Source organism: Venturia canescens, chromosome 10 (genome assembly GCF_019457755.1).
Source record: "Venturia canescens isolate UGA chromosome 10, ASM1945775v1, whole genome shotgun sequence".
Taxonomy (NCBI): domain Eukaryota; kingdom Metazoa; phylum Arthropoda; class Insecta; order Hymenoptera; family Ichneumonidae; genus Venturia; species Venturia canescens.
The window spans coordinates 3,590,001-3,609,859 of record NC_057430.1 but is presented as its reverse complement, the minus strand read 5'-3'; the positions used below and the strand labels follow the sequence as shown (position 1 = coordinate 3,609,859).

Sequence of the window (19,859 nt, the reverse complement as noted above, 5' to 3'; positions counted from 1 at the left end):
TGGAGTACGAAATCTCGCTGAAAACAGATTAACGATTGGTGATTCACCAATTCATTTCGAACTTGATCATATAGTGGTTGGAGATGAAAAGTATCCCAAAAGTATTGGCTTGGTGGAACTGCTGTTTAAAAAAGAGCCCGAACTCAAATATGTAACACCAAATGACTTGGAGAAATATCAGAAAATTGGTTTCAATTCGTATGCATCCTCCAAGAACTGGCGTGGTACAATGTAATTTTGATTGATCACGGCGCCAGTCACTATGCGATTCGCGAACGCTGAATTAATTTCTTTCTAGACTAACCCTCGATCGCTTAATCCTGCGCAGGTATGTTGAAACCGTGAACGTGTGACTTCCAGTAACCCTTGCAAACGTATTATTCTCGCAGTTACAGATTGTTGATATCCTGTGCTCAATCGAGGGCAGTGAAACTTGCTCTTCCAACGATTCAATAAATTCAAGACATTGTTTTTCAGAATAACTATATTCTTCCACCGACTTTATAGAAGCTACTTGTTTGCGCAACAGTTTCTCAACATCGATACCGTTAGTATGAGCCATGGTTGATGAAAGCGAAAAAGTATGTTGTTGACTCGAAAACGAGCCGTCGCGAAGTGTGAAAACTTTGAAAATGTTGCTAACAAAATCATGGTCATCTCTCTTATATGTTTTCTAAAAAGCACATTTTGAGGGTAGGTGGGGGTGCATGACTGTGGGGAAGAAAAGTATTGATGTAAACCTATTGATAAACCTATTTTCTTTCTATGTTAGCACGAAAAAAAAAAAGTTGAAAATGTTTGCTACTTTATTTTTCCACGAAGTCATTTTTTCTTAACAAGGTGAGAGTTTAAAATATCTGTGGAAAGATGCAGATATAACAATGTAAATCTATTGGTTTGAAATTTTTCTTCCTTTGTTACCACGAAGAAATGTTGCTGCTTTTTTCCCCCGTGAAGTCAACTATTTTTATTTTTGTTTACAAGGCGGGGGGTATGAGAAAATGCGGTGTAAGTCTATTGAAGTTTTTTTTCTTTTTATGTCAAATGCGAAAAAATGTTGTTTGAAAAAATGTGACCACTTTTTTTTCACGTAGTCAGCTGCTCTCACATTGTGGGAGATAGAAAATTTCATGAAAATGGAAATTAGTTTGCCATTACTTTCGTTACACCGGTCTACATGAACACTAGGTCAAGGGAAAGGAAGTGGGTGAGCACCCTCCCGTTGAGTAAAAATTTCTAGCTGGACATATTTTTCAGATACTATGTCTCAATCGTGGTCGAATGCGATTTTACAATGGGAAAAGTCGCTCCACGTCTCCTAGAAAACATAGCCTACAGAGGTGGCAAGGCTTAAAAAAATTTCACCCTATTGTATTTCCTTTTTTTTTTGTTTACGACAGGTTGTTGCTCGTCTGCCCCGGAAACTTCCGGAGAAAAAACGAGCCCCCCTTCGCAATACCGTCATTTTTCCCTTTCTCTCTCACATTCATCTTCCATCTCTCTCTTGGTGATCCCCTCTACAGACCCCCCGCTGCAGACCCCGCGCTCCCCCGTCCCCGCACCACCCCTGAGATTCCTTGGTTAGAACCGGCCTAACCCCTATACTCGCGATGTCCCCGAGGAGCTGATTTTTTTTCTCCTGTTTTCACGCTATTTACATTCTTATTATGATTTTGGCCGTTAGACCACTCATTATTATTATTATTCTTTGAGTCTCTATTGCTCTTGTCAAATCGTTCGGTTTCCGAAACAGTACTATCTAATTTCGCCAGGGTTTGTGCAATACGATCCATATCCATAAAATCAATCGTTGCCAAGATATTCTGTATTTTATACGGCAACTGCTGAATTATTTGGTGGTTTATTTCGTAGATGGAGAGAGGGGGATCAAAGTACTTGGACTGGTGAATTTGACTATAAAAGAAAGACTGCAAAGTGCCGTCTTTCCATTTATACTTGCACGCTTGCCATTGATTTTTAATGCGACATCGAATAAAAGCTTCTCGAAACGCTGTTTTGAAAGCCTCAAAGGTCGTAATGTTATTTTTGGTGGCACATGCCCGTTATGGGAGATAGCCATTAAGGAGAAGAAGAAGAAGAATGTTATTTTTGTGAGCATCAAACCATATTTTGATTCGGTCTTCGAGCACACGCTCGATCACCAACACCTGATGTTCCACCCTCACATTTTTAAACTTTAAATAACGTTCTCAATTTTCCAAAAACTCTATTGGATTTTTTTCTTCGTCCCATTTTGGAGTAGGGATATTTATATGAAGATATTGAATGCTGATAATTCCATCCATAAAAAAAAACTTGAAAAAAATATTTTTAAAAATTGTAAAAAAAATTATTTTATAAAAAAAATACAGAACAATTAGAAAAAAATTTCACAAATCTTGAAAAAACATTATATTAAAACAAAAACTAATCTGTATCTATTTTTTAAAGTGTCAAAAGAATCAAATAACAAGTAAAAAATAAAAAACCGAAAAATCAGTCTTGAAATCATTTTGGAAACCGATGCCTCATTCTTCTTATTAGATTCGAACAGCTAAATCAACTGAAAAAAATTCCATCTAATTTACGTGCGGCATTAAAATTTATTACATTAGTTCGAGGCCAAGTATTTTCTAATGAATTGAAAAAAGTTACCACTTGAATTACGTGCAGCATGAAAATTCATGATATCAATCGGTGGACAAGTATTTTATTAGTAACTCTAAATTTTGACATTATTAAATTCTTCTAAGAAACTATTAAATCCAAAAAAATCACATGAAAGCTAGTCATATGTTACTCTATGGTGGCAGAGACTTATAAGAAAATCAATTCTTCTCAGACTTTCAGGATCCTCTGGTATTATTCACAAAATTCAACGTCGATTGGATCCATACAAATTATGTTTAAATATGTGTTAAAAGTACTTGTCCGGCCCATTACTATTCATTCAATAAAAAATCAATCATAAAAAAACGAAATTGTACGGCAGAATCTGGTTAAAAATTTGTTGAAATGCGATTCATTATTAGTTTAATGTTCTTAATAATAGTATAGGTTATTCCTTATTCCGAATGGAATTCGTTCGCTGGAGGAATAAGTGGAAAGTAAAATTGAACGTTGAATATAAACTGAAGAGTTATTTTGGAAGCGTGAACATATATATTATTTATAATTTTTTTCATTTATCGATGCACAATAATATACCTTGTATATTCCGGAACAATTTGTTTCCGTTTTTTGTTAAATTAGTGCAGCCGAGTAAAAATTACTTGAAGATAATTCTCTCAATTCCCTCTGCATGAATACTTGTGAACCATCAGTTCTAGACAAGCTCTGATTTTTATTTGGATAAACAATTTAAACGGAAAGTGATGATCTATTACCATAATAGAGAGAGAAAAATATATAATACGTTATATTAACGACCCAAACAATGTGAAAATCATCTCTAGAACCTAAAATTGCAATGAATTACATTGGTGAAAGGCTGTTATAAACTGACTGAAGTCGACTAAAAACACGGTCAAAGTAAAAATTGTAAACCTCTGAATCATGTCATTTTTTCACACTTGAGATAAGCTGCAGCATAAATTTAAAAATCTCTTACATTTATATCTGCTTTCTTTCTGTAAATATCACCCAGAATCCTTATACTTCTTGCGTAACTGGCCTGATCCCCCGATACGAGAGACAAACGTGTCGCTTCCTGAAACAATGAAAAGTGAATTTAAATGAGATACATTGACGGCAAGAAGTAAAGTCATTAAGTCGTTTTGTGGAGTAATGTCATAATTTTTTCGGTAGCAGACGTGTGCACTCAAAAATATGAGTTGTATTAAAACAATGCGCTAACTTTCGCACGACGTTAAAGTTTACAACATTGGAGTTCAACGAAATGGTTAAAAAAAAATCCTTCAATAATTCCAGTAATTCTCTAATTTCGTTCCCTGCCGAATTTGTAATTCATAGTATTTCAACCTGTCCCAATACTTTACTTCGCGAAATAAAGAATCGGTGGATTACAAATCTTTTTTCGTTCATTTGATTGGACTCCAACGTTGCAAACTTTAACGTCGTACTTCAGCGTCATACTTTTGCGCATCTCCTGGTCAAGACTATGAACAAATTAAAATGCGAGAATGCGGGCTGTAAGCCAATAAAAAGCTGAAAATTATTGAACATGCACAGAACGGGTTGTGAGATAAAAATTCGTTGCTCGACTTTTCAATCGCCGAAAGTCACGACCGAGGGGAGTAAGAAAGTCGGTGCGCGACCAATTCAAAAGACAGTCCTTCTTCAAAACTCTGGTTCGGAACAGAATACGGCCGACATCAACCATTCTCCCTAATCCTAACAAGAAACGTAACCTATCCTAAATTTTCTGGAATCCTCACCGAATAATAAAGACTCTTATTGAATTCATCCACGAGAATTTAATAGTAATTTAATAGTACACAATTCAGTATAGTACACTTATCCCGAATTCTAATAAGAAGATGATGATCCCATCGTTTTGAGTGAAAATTTGAATGCTAATTTTGCATTGGATACGGCGCTTTCTTTGATTGAATTTTTCATGTCGGAGTCCCCTTCTAAAAAGTAAATTCTAAAAAGTAACGTCCGAAGTTGGTCACCAACGGAGGGCATTGTTGTCGTTTTATTCATACTGTGATTGGTCGCTGGGGCTTTCAAATACGGAGTCCTGCTGTCCGTTTGACAATTGTGTACTGTCAATTAGACAGTTGTGTATACGCGAGTGGTTATAAAATTTTCTTGGGCGCTGCAGCGCAAATAAATCCCTACACACGCGATTCAGCGCGCGCTGGTACACTCTAGTCCTTTAATAAAAAGTTCATGGGCTCCAATGTATTGAATATATCGAAATATCGAATCTATCGTTGCCATTTACGTCCCCTTAGGGCAGTCACCTATAAAATCATGGAAATCAATGATTACAAGACTTTTAGTTCAAGAAAGAAAACGTTGTCAAATAAATGTAGAAGTTGTCACAACCGACATAAATTTTTATTTTTATATTATAATTAATATTAGATTAATCGACTACCGAACTTATAAGCGCTCTCACTCGGGCCTTAGCCATTACCATATATAATCGGGTCATTCATCTGTACGCGTCACACAACGATCACACCCATGCATCGACACTTGAAACACTGTATACACAACAAACCAACGAGCGACCCTTGGACCCAAGACGCTTAGGCCATAAACTTAAAGCCTCCAACTAACACTACACGAACAGCACTACGAAGATGACACATCCAGTTCCCCTAAACTAGATCTAAGAATCCAAAAGGCTTAGAACACTTCCGTTTCTCCCACCAATTTCCGATTTTGGCCCCTATAAAAGGGCGAGATTTTTCATCTTCGTGGTAGTCCGTTCTGTACCTAGAGTCACGATTATACTGTTAGCAGTAGTTCGGTTGTCATTCGGTTAGCCGTCTTATGCTTAAACTCTGACCGAACTCCGGGTCTTCTGTAGAAGAGAGCGAGTCGAGTCTTTCTATTAAAAGTTAAAGTCCATTTTCAAGATTGGGACTTGGAATAATTTCGAACGTCCGCCTCTCGGACTTAGAATTATTTGGAACGTCCGCTTCTCGGACTTATAATAATTTCCGATCATTCGCGTAACTCAACATTGACAAGTAAGCTACAACGAATTAAAGAAATCAGAGACACCTCTCCGGTAAAGTACTTAACAATTTATTTCATCAAGTTTGTATTCTTCAATTGTATTTCACTAACATTTCATTTTACTATCGGGATATATAGAGAATCCTAGATCTCTCTATTTCATTCCACTTTTGTAATTCTACTAACCCTTTAGTTTTCATTAAAGAGTGTATAAAGAATCCTAGATCTCTTTATTCACAACCTTTAATTCCCTTTTCTCAGTTGTAACCAAGATAAAGCAAGACTTTTCATAACGATTATATCTATATAATAACGCTCTGCGTATACATGCTGAATGGAAGTCTATGGGACATAACGTTTGCCGCTCGACGTTCAAATACCCGAATCTTTCCTTCACGCCCCTCCGGACGTGACAAAGTTGCCAAGCACACTGAATTATGAACAAGAAAAATTACAAAAGAAGAAAAAATTGGATGCAAAAAAGTACAACCACAGAAAATACAAACACAAAACCTGACGAAAACAAATTGCGACCAAAAAAATTAAGATTACAAAAACTTCACAAAAAGTTACAAACGAAAAAAATTTGGCCGCTGCACTTGGCGTTGTATTGGACTTTCGAATTCGTGAGTATAAGATACAGATAACTTCGATAATGTGAATTATTAAAAAAATTCGGCATCTTGTCTTTGTGTTATTCGAGGTCCTAAATACGAATTCAAAGTACGATTATTTCGTACACCCTTAAAACTTTGAGGAAAATTCAGAAAACCACTGGGATTACGTGAAAATTGTGAAAAATCACAGTTGTGGATCTGAGAATTCCTTTGTTAATTGGACCATGTATGTTTTTCATGTATCTTAATCGATAAAAGTATAACAGTTGGTTTACAATTAAACCGACGGTAAGCAGGCGCGCTCTACGCTCAGATATGCGCGCTGAGGTATTCACGTAAAGTGACAGATTTGACATGGAGTGCCACATGCATAAAAGCGCCGTCGGTGGGAACAGATAATAGCGAAACAAAATTCATCTTACTGAGCAATAGTCATGCGCATCACCCAGCTCTCCTTTCTTGCGTAAGGCTGTTGCCATCTGCAAAAGTGCTGCTCGATGATGCCTCGAGTTCAAGTCGCCAAGCTGCAAACTTCGCGATAGATCATATGCCCTTGCTGCGTATCTGGCGCTCTTATCAGCATCCTGGAGCCTGCAGAATAACTCTGACAAGCCCACGTATACCTATATATGCATAAAAGAACTCCATCTGAATTTAAACAAAAAGTATGGTCATTAGGGTGCTTAAAAAAATAATTTTTTTTTTTGGTGAGTCGAAGAGGGATGTTGAGTACATGTGAAAAATATGTCTTTCCCAAACTTCGAGATTAAAAAAAATATATTTAGCGGTCTCTCAAACGACTTTTCTATGTTTTCTCCTATTTTGAGGAAAACCATCGAGGAAAAGCTTTAAAAAAAAGTCATGAAACGTTATGCAAAGATAAAATCCACTTTCTTTCTTGAATAGGAGAGAGTAATGGCCTCTGCACACTGCGCGCGATGAGCGATAGCCAATGAGAGCTCTGCTTTTCTGGCCGTCGACCGGAAAATAGGAGTTCTCATTGGCTATCGCTCATCCCTCATCGCTCATCGCGCGCAGTGTACAGAGACCATAAAGCAAAGTAGAGCAGCCGGGCTGTTACGTCCAGAAGGGACGAACGTGTGTACAAGAATATTTTAAGTAAACAAACTTTGTTGTAGATTACGTTTCCACCAATCTGGACGGAAGGTCCAGGATTTTATATCGAAATACTGTATTATGTAGAATTTAGAAGGATGATTTAATTGAATTTACCGAATTTTGATCCCATACGGGCCTCGGGTTGGTTGGAAAGGATCGCTCAATTTATCAATATTCAAAAAATATAAATCAGAAGACATATAACCAATGAATTTATTCAAGGATAAAGAAAAGATAAACTGAAAGAAGAGGCTTAAAGAAAGCTACAACCGAGTTACATACGTTGATTTGCGGGGACAATTCTCCCCGCTTGATTCACTCTTCGACAACAATCCGCGTTTACACAGGGGTACGCGGGTCCACGCACTCACACCGCAATAACAATTTTGATAAGGAGAAGAAAAGATAATAATGAAAGTGAACAGACGAAAGGCAGAATTGGTGCTGCTTTCTATGTTCATGTTAGTACGTTCTTGAGTCAGGGGTTGGTGCTGCTCAATCGCGCATTAACTGAGTACAGCCTCTACGTGGATCTAACCTGCATTTGCAGGGTTTTACAATACCATTGCGGGGCCTAATGCTACGGAGTTATCCTAAGGGACGACCGGTTATCTTTTGAGGATCAATCGGAACTAATGTACAAAAATCCTCACCACGGCGACGAGAGCTCGAAAGCGATTGCCATAACGGGGTTTTCAGTACATATCAGTATTTTAGTCAGGTACATTCACGAGCCACCTCGGAGGTCACGATCAGGCGATGCCGAATGAACTGATTCCAAGGGGCTTCTTGCACTCGCGATGGCACGAGGCATCGCGTAGAGAACGAATCAAGGGCGTTCCAGCACTTTTAATGAGAAAAATATATTAGTGTTGAGAGAAAGCGTTGTCATGTCTCGCGTTACCTGACGCACGCGTCGAATTCCTCTCGCGTCAGAAAATAATAAAATTAAACAGGGCAAAGCGCTCCCCCCCCCTCCCCTCACCGCTAGTTATTCGGTTGAGAACATACTTCAAAAACTCAAAATTAAAAACAAAACATTTGAAAATTTTTTCTTCAATCAATAAATTGACTTCTTGGCTCAACATAAGTCGTGAAATAGTTATTATCGTTGATTATTATTGTAACGCTTCCCGAACGACACGGATCGACACTAACTCGAACCTAACTCCAAAATACATCGCGGCGCGGCGCGAATTCCATTTTGTTCAAAATGGGGAAAAAAACATAGAATAGTCGTTTGAGGAATCGCTAAATATATTCATTTAAATCTCAAATATTGGAGAAGTCGTTTTTTTATATGTATTAACATCCCTCTTCGGCCCACGAAAAAAAAACAAATTTTTTTTTAAGCACCGTAATGGTCATATAGGTACCGCTCATCAGATTTCTATCTTCAATTATTATCATTCTTCCACCACCATAATCAAAACAAATTATATTGTGTACTTAGATTTTGGATCTTTACTTTCTGTCGAAAAGCTATAGGTAATATGTCTAACAGAAAAGTGCATAGTAGTGAATATCAACGTCTCGGAAGTGACGAAATTTTTTATTGCATTATAGGAAAGTAACTGTTATAGAATACAAATTCACTTTTTTGTTCTTTGCAGCACTTGATGAATGAAAGGTAACCTCGTTATAGAATTAATATTGATAGAGTAGACGAGATCTTCATTAGTTATGTTCTCTCGGTCATGATAATTCGTATCAACTTAATTTACCTGCAATTCCAAGGAAGGGTCTTGGATTGAATGTGCTATTTTATGGGCTCTCTGAAAAGCTTCCAGCGCTTTACAAAAACCCGCAAGTTCAAGGTGAACCCTACCCACTGTTAAATGGACGAGACCAGCAGTGGCGCATTGATCACACTCATTGTATAAACTGAAAAAATATAATAAACTCTTTCAAATTGAAAATTCGAACACAATTTGCCGAAAAAACGTTTATCAACTTTTTTATTCTTTATACATGTTTTGATCAAAAGTTCCTTTCTTCCAAAAAATAATCAATAAAAAACAGTAATCGAATATAAACTGCGAGGAAGAAAGATGTGGAAGATTTCGCTCATATGATTGGATACGACATTCGGCAGATTTCCATCCCTACCAGAAACATCTCTACCAAAATTCAATACTACTAATTACATCTCCACCAAAATTAATGTTTATCCAAAAAACAAGTCCCATAACATTTCTACCACGATTAAAACACTACCCCGTAACAACTCTACCAAAATGAATATAATTTATTTTATAAATGTCTACCACGTAACATCTCTACCAGAAAATATTTCCATGACATAAAATGTCTATCCGTATAGATCACAACCTCCACTTTTGTTGGTAAGGAAGGGTTAACTTTTATAAAAAAATAAGCCTATTTAACCGTGAAAATTGAGTCATTAAAAGATTTTAATTATTTTAATTACTCAATTTTCACAGTTAAATAGGTTTATCTTTTTGAAAATTGAGTCATTAAAAGATTTTAACGACATTAATGACTCAATTTTCACTGTTAAATAGGTTATCTTTTTATAAAAGTTAACCTTTTTTATAAAACTTAACCCTTCCTTACCAACAAAAGTAGAGGTTGTGATGTATACGGATAGACATTTTATGTCATGGAAATATTTTCTGGTAGAAATGTTACGTGGTAGACATTTATAAAATGAATTATATTCATTTTGGTAGAGTTGTTACGGGGTAGTGTTTTAATCGTGGTAGAAATGTTACGGGACTTATTTTTTGGATAAACATTAATTTTGGTGGAGATGTAATTGGTAGTATTGAATTTTGGTAGAGATGTTTTTGGTAAGAGAATGTAAATGTGTCGAGTTGTTGCGGGGTAGTGTTTTAAACGTGGTAGAAAATGTTACGGGACTTGTTTTTTGGATAGACATTAATTTTGGTGGAGATGTAATTGGTAGTATTGAATTTTGGTAGAGATGTTTTTGGTAAGAGGATGTAAATGTGTCGAGTTGTTGCGGGGTAGTGTTTTATCGTGGTAGAAATGTAACGGGACTTGTTTTTTCGATAGACATGAATTTTGGTGGAGATGTAATCGGTAGTATTTAATTTTGGTAGGGATGTAAATGTGCCGAGTTGTTACGGGGTAGTGTTTTAATCGTGGTAGAAATGTTACGGGACTTGTTTTTTGGACATACATTAATTTTGGTGGAGATATAATTGGTAGTATTGAATTTTGGTAGAGATGTTTCTGGTAGGGATGGAAGTCTGCCCGACATTCAACTGATATAATTCCAAACGTTGAAAAAATGAATAATTCATTAACTCAAATACAGCATAGTTTCTCAGCTAGACTATATTACTGTATATCTGAAAAATTAGAATATTCTCACCTGTGTCGCGCATAGGCCAAAGCACGATCCAATGCTCCAAGTCTTTCATGTGCGCGTGCCAAATTAAGGTAAGCCTCAGCTCGCATATTCGGTGAGTCCAGCTCTTCGGATATATCGAGTTGACGATCTGCAAAATCTATGCTGTCCCTGAAATTTTTTTTTTTTTTAATTACATTTACGTAACCAGTAAATAAAATAAAATAATTCTTCGCCCAATATTTTACACCCAGCTTTTTTTTGCTGCAATTTATATATAATGCCCCTTGACTGCTTTCTTAAAGAAACAGTTCAAAAGAAACGAATGAAATTCCTTTTAAATTTCTTTGTTTTTCATGTTTTTGAGTCACCAAGGACATACGGCTATCTCAAAATCAATGTGTTATTGACTTGGATACCACTGTTGATGAACTTTCATCGAATAACTAATTTTCAACTCGATACGATTACTGTATTTCGTGGTATCACTTCGCATACATTTCATTGAGAAGACCTCCGAAATCGCAATTACGGAAATGCAATAGCTGCTAATGGAATTTCGATCCATTCTGCTTTATGAAAAAATGCTCCGGATGTGTTTTTTATGTATTTGTTTATATAGAGAATTCTGTAGGGACGTTGGTAGATATGTGAACATTCGTTGTAGATGTTGCTCCTCATGGTGGTGTACAGGGTTGTAAGTAATGCATTACTTTTTGTAATGCATTACTTACAACCCTTTTCATTTTCATTACTCATTACATTGAATTTTTTAATGGAAAAAAAATCCATTACTCATTACTTTGAATTTTATAATGGAAAAAAATTCCATCACTCATTACTTTGAATTTTGTAATGGAAAAAAAATCCATCACTCATTACTTTGAATTTTGTAATGGAAAAAAATTCCATTACTCATTACTATGAATTTTGTAATGGAAAAAAATTCCATCATTCATTACATTGAATTTTGTAATATAGAAAATTTTTCTTTCTCATCACATTGCATTTTGAAATGGTATCAAATTTGCTTCACACATTGCATTACATTTTTTAAGTAAGGATAATCATTTTTACCGTGGGTCAAACTGACCCAATGGTCGTAATGACGTGTTGCTCGGCTACCAATCGGTATAGAGCTGTTTGAACCGGGTCAAAATGACCCGATAGCAGTTACAACGTATTACTGGACTGCCTGTACGTGTAATGCAGTGACTCCTGGGTCAAAATAACCCAATAGTAGTAACGACGTGTAACTCGGTTATCAGTAGGTCTAACGCTATCTGCCAAGGGTCAGAATGACCCATTGGCGCTATCCACGTTTTACTAGGCTACCAGTCGGTGTAACGTTGTTCGCACCGGGTCAAAATGACCCGATGGAGTTACAACGTGTTACTGGACTACCTGCACGTGTAATGCAGTGGTCCCTGGGTTTAAATGACCCAATGGTAGAAACGACGTGCTTCCGGGCCACCAGTGCGTATGGCGCTGTTTACGCCGGGTCAAATCGACCCAATGCTAGTAAAAACTTGTATCAATACGTGTAACGCTGTTCGCACCGGATCAAAATGATGCAACGCTAGTAACGATGTGTTGCTCGGCCATCAGTGCATGTAACGCTGTTTGCGACGGGTCAGAATGACCCATTAGAACTATCCACGTTTTACTTGCCTACTAGTCGGAGTAACGCTGTTCGTACCAAGTCGAAACGACCCACTGGCAGTAACAACGTGTTACTGGACTACCTGTACGTGTAGTCCATCTTTTCCGACATCAAAAAAATTAATGAAAATATATACGAATTCAGCACATCAAATTACATAAAAATTACATGATAAAGGTAAAAACAAATTTTCAGTGGTTAAAAATGCGTTTTTTTACTTACTCAATATTGTTAAGGTGTATATGCTAAAATAACTCTGCATTTAAATTCACCGCATCAAATTACATAATAATCATTCATGATATAGGTCAAAAAAAATTTGTTTGACTCAAAAATGCGATTATTTTACCATTTTAGCGGTTTTTCACAATTTACTCCAAATTGGTGGGTGTAGGTGCTGAACTGGCCCCAAATTCTGATTCAGCGCGTCAAAATACATAGAATTACATGGGTCTAGTCAAAAGTACGTGCTTTTGAAAGTAAACTTTTAAAAGTACGTATAAGTAAGTATTGGTAACCATCAAAATTCAACGTTATTTAGAAATGTTCATTGAATCGAATACGAAAGTCTGCCAATTTCATGAATTTCTTACAATAGCCACGACATCATATATTTTGAACAATTGAATTGCTTTATGAATTCCTCGAAGCTCGCCCCATTCGAGATTCCATTATGTAATGAATCGGAAAATAGTCAATATTACGAGCTATTTATTTTTAATTTGAAACGCTTAGAGTGGCGGAAAATATAAAAAAAATTCATCGACGTAACATTGAGATTCTACAGGTTTGCTTTGCTGCTACGCTATGATTCGCGGATAAGGAACCAGAACCAATTCGACAGAGATTTTTCTCTTGCTTCAGATAATGTCAGTGATAATGGATTATCGTCTTTTTCCAGCGCCGTACAATTCTTCGAAAAGCCAAAACATCTACCGAAAAATGTTGAAGCTTGGTCAGGTTTATCGTTATTATACAATAGAGAAGAAAAAATAAAGTTGGCAAAAAATCACGAGTGGAATACGTTTCGACGAATTTTTACATATTATATTACATTTACATATTCTAGTTGAAAATAATAATAATAATAATAATAATAATCGCATTCAAGACGTGTACTTGTCACTCCTAAGTTGTTTTATTAATGAATAGAGAACAGTTGATATTCTTCACAAGTTCATCAACTACGCATGTTAATAAATTTTAGTTACAAAAATCGATAATGCTCAAATCGGTAATGTTGAAAATAAGACTACTTTAAGATAAAATCTTAAGCTTTCCAATGATATATGAAAAGTTGGAGTTGATCAGGGTTTTTTTTTGGATAAATATAATTAGAAGGTGATAGTGCATATAAGTTACGGAAAGAACATGGCTGTAGTCTGCTCCAGCGAACATGAGACCGGGGTCTGACTCGGCGTCGACAACTGACCATGCTGCGTGTGTTGGCCGATGTTTGCATCAAGTGGTATTCTCATAAATTATTATTTACAAAAAATTATGCATAAAATATTTCCATAAACTAGTTAAAATTCATAACAGTAATTTAGATACGGTTCTTATAAAAATTATAATATATTTCATAAATTTTTGTCTAGTCGTAATTTTGACTAATATTGTCACTGAGAACTACTTCAACTTCTTTTTTTTCAAAAATTTTTCAAAATCAATATGATCGTCACTATGTTTGACTATAATTATTCACGTTAAATTATGAATTTCGTTTGAGAATAGTTATAAAAGAGCGTTCATTACCTTATGGTCCCAAATTGCATGTAGTTGGAAAAAAGTTTCAAGATAATTTCATTTGAAAACATCTCTGGTATATTCACGGGCACGTACCTGTGACTATAATGGAATATTATATTATTACTGATATAGTGCCACAAGTTTGCGTGGGGCGGATAGCGTTACACCTACCGTCGTCGAGTCAGTCATTGGGTCATTTCGATCCAGTTTATATAGCGTTACACCCACTGGTACCGAAGAACACGTCGTTACTACCTTTGAGCCATTTTGACTCAGGGGCCACTGCGTTACACGTACAGGTAGCCCAGTAACACGTTGTTACAGCCTTTGGATCATTTTAACTTGGTACAAATAGTGTTAGACCGACTGGTAGCCGAGTAAAATGTAGATACTGCCAATGGCTTATTTTAACCTGACGCGAACAGCGTTATACGCTCTGGTTGCCAAGTAGCACGTTAACTTCCGTTGGATCATTTTGACTCAGTGCGAACACATACTGGTGGCCCAGTAACATGTTATAACCATTGGGTCATTTTGACCCAGGGGTCACTGCATTACACGTACAGGTAGCCCAGGAACACCTTGCCATTGGGTCATTTTGACCCTTGGCAGATAGCGTTAGACCTACTGATAGCCGAGTTACACGTCGTTACTACCATTGGGTCATTTTGACCCAGAGATGCATTACACGCACTGCATTACACGCACAGGTAGTTCAGTAACACGTTGCAACTGCCATCGGGTCATTTTTTCCTGGTACGAACAGCGTTACACCGACTGGTAGCAGAGTAACACGTCATTACGACCATTGGGTCAGTTTGATCCACGGTAAAAACCCTTACTTAAAAAATGTTCTGCAATGTCTGAAACAAATTGGATACCATTGCTAAATGCAATGTGATGAGTAAGAAAAATTTTTCACTTTACAAAATTCATAGTAATGAGTGATGGAATTTTTTTCCATTACAAAATTCAAAGTAATGAGTGATGGAATTATTTTCCATTACAAAATTCAAAGTAATGAGTGATGAAATTTTTTTCCATTACAAAATTCAAAGTAATGAGTAATGGAGTTTTTTTTCCATTACAAAATTTAAAGTAATGAGTGATGGATTTCATTTCCATTACAAATTCAAAAAGTAATGAGTGATGCATTACTTTTTCATTACAAATTTTGCAACCCTGGTGGTGTAATTGGAGCACTTTAAATGGTTTATGCAATGGAGTAGGGGAACATGAGGCAAAGTGGCCACCCACTTTTTTCGGGCATTTTTTAATTCTGGGCCAAATTGGCCACTCACGGAATTCCGATTTCTGGGGCACAGGATTAGTGAGAGTTCTATGTTTTCTGAGAAATTGATAGCTATTTGAGGCAGAGGGTGAGAATCATTTTGCGAATTACTGATAAATGTCTATTTTATTTTGATTGACAAAAATCGCACTTATAACGACTTCATCTTCATCAACACCTGCACACAAGGTGTGCGTCCATTTTAGGCATGTTTCGCAGTGAATCCAGTCTTCGAAGAAATGCGAATAAAGTTGATCGTAGAAAATACAAGCAATGTCCGCCGCACATAAGAATTTTTCATTTTTGATGATCTCTTTTTTCTTACTCGCTAGATCTGCGCGATACGACGGACTCGTAATAATGGCGGTTTTCCCACGATTTGCACGATAAGAACGGGGTTTTGCCACGGGTAATGGCAAAATTTATCTAAGTATTCTGACTAATTTTTTTTTCATCCCATCGAAGGAGGGTCCCTACGCCTCGTTTCTTTTCGGTTTATCGCGGCCTTCAATGTTCCTTGTGGGAACAGTCAATTACAACGTCTATTTAACGAGAACTGACAATTATCGATTTTCACCGTATTTGAGGGGGTGACCACTTGGCCCCAAATTTTTTTTTTCAAAATTCGAGAAATAAGGAGGTGGAATCATTTGTGGGACATAAAAATAAGTAAACGACCATGCGCTAACCGACAAAACTCATTAAATTCCTTAAGTGGGCCACTTTGCCCCATACTCCCCTAAATGAAATATGTTGTGACAATTTTTATTTTTCGAATTGTCACAAATACAGATTTTCGAGCGTAATGCTCGAGGAATAATCTATTTTTTTTATTAATTTCATGCGAGCCGTCCCGAAAGAAAAGGGAGAATTCGAATATCAAAGAGAGGGGAGAAACAACACTCAAAACGTCCGTGTATTTCAAGCAGGACTCGTACGCAAAACATGGTCACACACACACCAACTCACGTTAAACCGTCGTGGAATGTTCTCGAAGGTTCGAGAATATCCAAAATTCAAAATTACAGGAAGTTAGCGACGCCGTACACCGAGGCTTCAGGGGAATCCCGTCAAAAGAGGAGTCGAACCCGTTTATAAAATTTATATCGTCCCGATTACGCCTGGCCAAAATGTCTAAAACCATCGAGAAAATCTCTCCTCCGCCGTCAAATAACATAATCATCGTTTTATTCGGGCCGGGGGTATTATCTAAATATCTGAAAAATTAGTTGATGGTTCCCACAAAATTATGGGGCCCGTCTAACGCCCATTAGTAAATTTAGAGTGACACACCTGTCACCTAACGTACGGAAGGCTGGAGGGGAGGTAGGGCCAACGATGTACTGCGTCGATCGATCTGGGAGATTTTCGTGAAGTATCGAGCGAGCCAGACGTGCAGATCTCGAGAGTTAAGTGTGACTGTAAGTTCCCGCTTTCTTCCATTGATTTATAATCAATGAACTCTCGAAGAATTTATCCGGGTATTATTGTCTTCGTGGCGAATTGTATACTCGTCATACCGGAAAGTTGAATTCAATCGATCCCGTCAAAAGAGCCGAAACCTCTCGAGAAATACGGTCACAGCGACGGCTTCGCCTCGCAATTTTTAAGTTGAGATTTTGTATTTTTTTCTGTTCGTACCCGCGTTCCGGTATAGTGAAGTGGGTCTTACGAAATTAAAATAAAAGTAGAGTAAATGTGTAGCTTGCGTAGCCGTGCGCGAAAATTCTCCGTGTCTTAATAATTGTGCCGGAATTCGTGGGGAAAAATTCGGGAATATTTGTGTGAATTCGAGTACGATGGAGTGAGTGGATCGGGTTCGCGTACGCGTGCGACGGGAGAATAGCTCGGCCGAGTAACCGATTAACGGGGGCTCGGTGATTTCTTTTGATCCCGTAAATAATTAGTACATCGTAATTTTCCATCTAAGAATTCTCTGACCACAAGTAGCTCTGTGACAGGACGAAACGAACTCGATATTAAATTATAAAGTGTGTAGGATCCCGATCGTGTGTGAATGTGATTCACGGCGTTTTCCTCCGAATTGCGTGACAGTCCCGGCGAATTTCTCACCAGCGATAAATAAAATTTGTTAAATAGATCGACGAATGAAACGAAGTGCTTAATTAAACTTTAAATTGTAAATTCAAAGATTCCGAGTTATTCTTCCTTTCGCCCACTCCCATCCCGCTGCTAGCCAAGCCGGACAACAGATTCTCTTTCTCTTTTTCGTCGAGTCGCTCAGCGACTGGCGCCAACGGGATTTATCCCGAAATAAGAAATCGGTGGAAAAGAGATAGAAAGTTTTGTCACAAACGTCGATAATGATAAAAATTTCGGTCACAATGTATTATGAAAGCAATGCGAAATTGTAATGAATCATGTTTCATTCCAAAAATATAACCACTTCGTAATACCATTTGTAATTCGGAGTGAATTGGAAAATGTTTTAAACAAGTTCGAAAGGAAAATGAAAACTAAAAACTTCATTAAGATTGTATAGTTAAGTCGTGCCTCGCAGCCTACCGAGTAAGGATAGAAACAGACATAACACAAAATCATGCTATTCTCATTGAAATTATCTTATGGGGAAAATGAGATGAAGTTATGAAGGCTGTAGAAAGCGGCGCCAAATGCCAATGCATGTCTAATTTAATTTGCAAATTCAATGAATTTTTCTTGCTTCCCTAGTCGAAAGTACGCACTTTCCGGCCGCATTTCAAGCCGGGAAGAGCATTTTTCGTGGCCGGCTGACTCGGCTAACTTCAATGCGCTCTGATAATATTTTTGCAGCCGGTAATCCTTTCATAAAAGATGAGTTAGTAGATAAGCAAGGAGAGTTCTGGATCCAGGGGGTAATGCGGGTCACTCGTTCCCCGGGGGTAATGCGGGTCAGCGTGTCCTTAACGATGACGTCATGTTCTCGTAGGTTCGATGGTGACGTAATTACAGCGTGTCCTTGACGATGACGTCATGTTCTCGAAGGTTCGATGATGACGTCACTCGTTTATTGCGGGTCACTCGTTCTTCTGGGGGTAATGCGGGTCAGAATGTTCTCGAAGGATAACGTCATCACATTCTCGAACGATAGGGGATTCTGGATATTGCGGGGTAATCAGGGTCGCTCGTTCCCCAGGGGGGTCAGAATGTTCTCGAAGGATGACATTTTCGGACGATGACGTCATCATCGAAGGTTCGACGAGGGGTAGTGGGGGAGGGAAAAATTGAGGGATTCTGGGAATTCGCCCAAGGTTGACGCGATGATTGAGATGACGGAATTGGTTCAACAAAAATATTTTCAATGCGGCGATAATTGAAATCTGATACGACGTTGAAAAATGTGGTGTCATGAAGGGTTCGACGTAGTAGGTGATGATGAGGGGGTAGATTTAAGGGATTCCGAGAGTAATTGGCTCGAAAAATAATCGAGCGTTGATGATTGAGATGACAGCTTGAAAATAAAAGAATCGTGCTGCGAGATGTGTTGACAGGAATTTTCAAAGCAGACTTCTCCTGTTACAACAAATGCGTATTTGACTCCAAAAGCTTCTAGAACATTCCTATAAACAAAGTGATGTAGCAGCATATATAAGGCTCGAATTAAGCAGGTTAAATGTTATTCTGCACTTAGTTGTCAAATGAGTCGCACCGATTTAAAACAACGTGATCTTCGACTACGAATTTTGCTACTATTGAAAAACATTGAAAAAGTTAAAGGTTTAATTGAAACAAAATCGAATTTGAATAATTTTACAAAAAAGTTGAGGAATATTTCGTTTTGAGACTCGAACAACTGGTGAAACTAATTTTTTCCACGATTTCATACGAAAAACTTGAAAACTATGGATTTCTCAAAAATCAATAAAGTTGGTTGTCTTGCTGTATTTCTACAAGTGAAAAAACTCAAGGAGTTGGAACTTGAGAAGAATTATAAAGTCACCAACTTGCGTAAAGTTACCACCAAATACGGCTTCAGGATAGTCCTGGAAGTTGAAAATGATTTCGCAGTATTTTTACCTCCAAGATTCGCAAAATTTCTGACCAAAGAAGAAAACATTCTGAAGGATATGAAAACGGCCGCTGATCAGAACCGACTCCTGATGCGTTATCTCGGCGGGGAATGCAATCACGTTGAATTCAAATACGAATAATCGATTGAAATTTTCTCGATGTATTCTTATGTGAAATAATAACCACAATTATATGTAAAGCAATGTCAACAGAACGTTGCTCCGCAAAATCCAACCCTACGTCCGAGATTTCTCACGTGCGGGGCGGGCAACGGCAACGGTAACGGGCACACGGCTAACAGGGCTCTGGTCACACACACACACACACACACACACACACACACACACGCACGCACGCACGCACGCACGCACGCACGCACGCACGCACGCACGCACGCACGCACGCACGCACGCA

General features: G+C 37.6%; 1 protein-coding gene across 4 annotated transcripts in view; it reads right to left on the bottom strand.

Annotated features, from left to right (window-relative positions):
• The window catches only part of LOC122417385 (43 kDa receptor-associated protein of the synapse homolog), a 429,136-nt gene that overhangs the window by 129,951 nt on the left and 279,326 nt on the right, over positions 1–19,859 (bottom strand). For all 4 annotated transcript variants that reach the window (XM_043430858.1, XM_043430859.1, XM_043430860.1 and 1 more), the window contains 4 exons: positions 10,756–10,902; positions 9,119–9,278; positions 6,698–6,898; positions 3,611–3,709 (listed from right to left, as the gene is read on the bottom strand). In XM_043430858.1, coding sequence (XP_043286793.1) covers positions 3,611–3,709; positions 6,698–6,898; positions 9,119–9,278; positions 10,756–10,902 — 607 coding nt within the window. The remainder of the gene's footprint in view (positions 1–3,610; positions 3,710–6,697; positions 6,899–9,118; positions 9,279–10,755; positions 10,903–19,859) is intronic.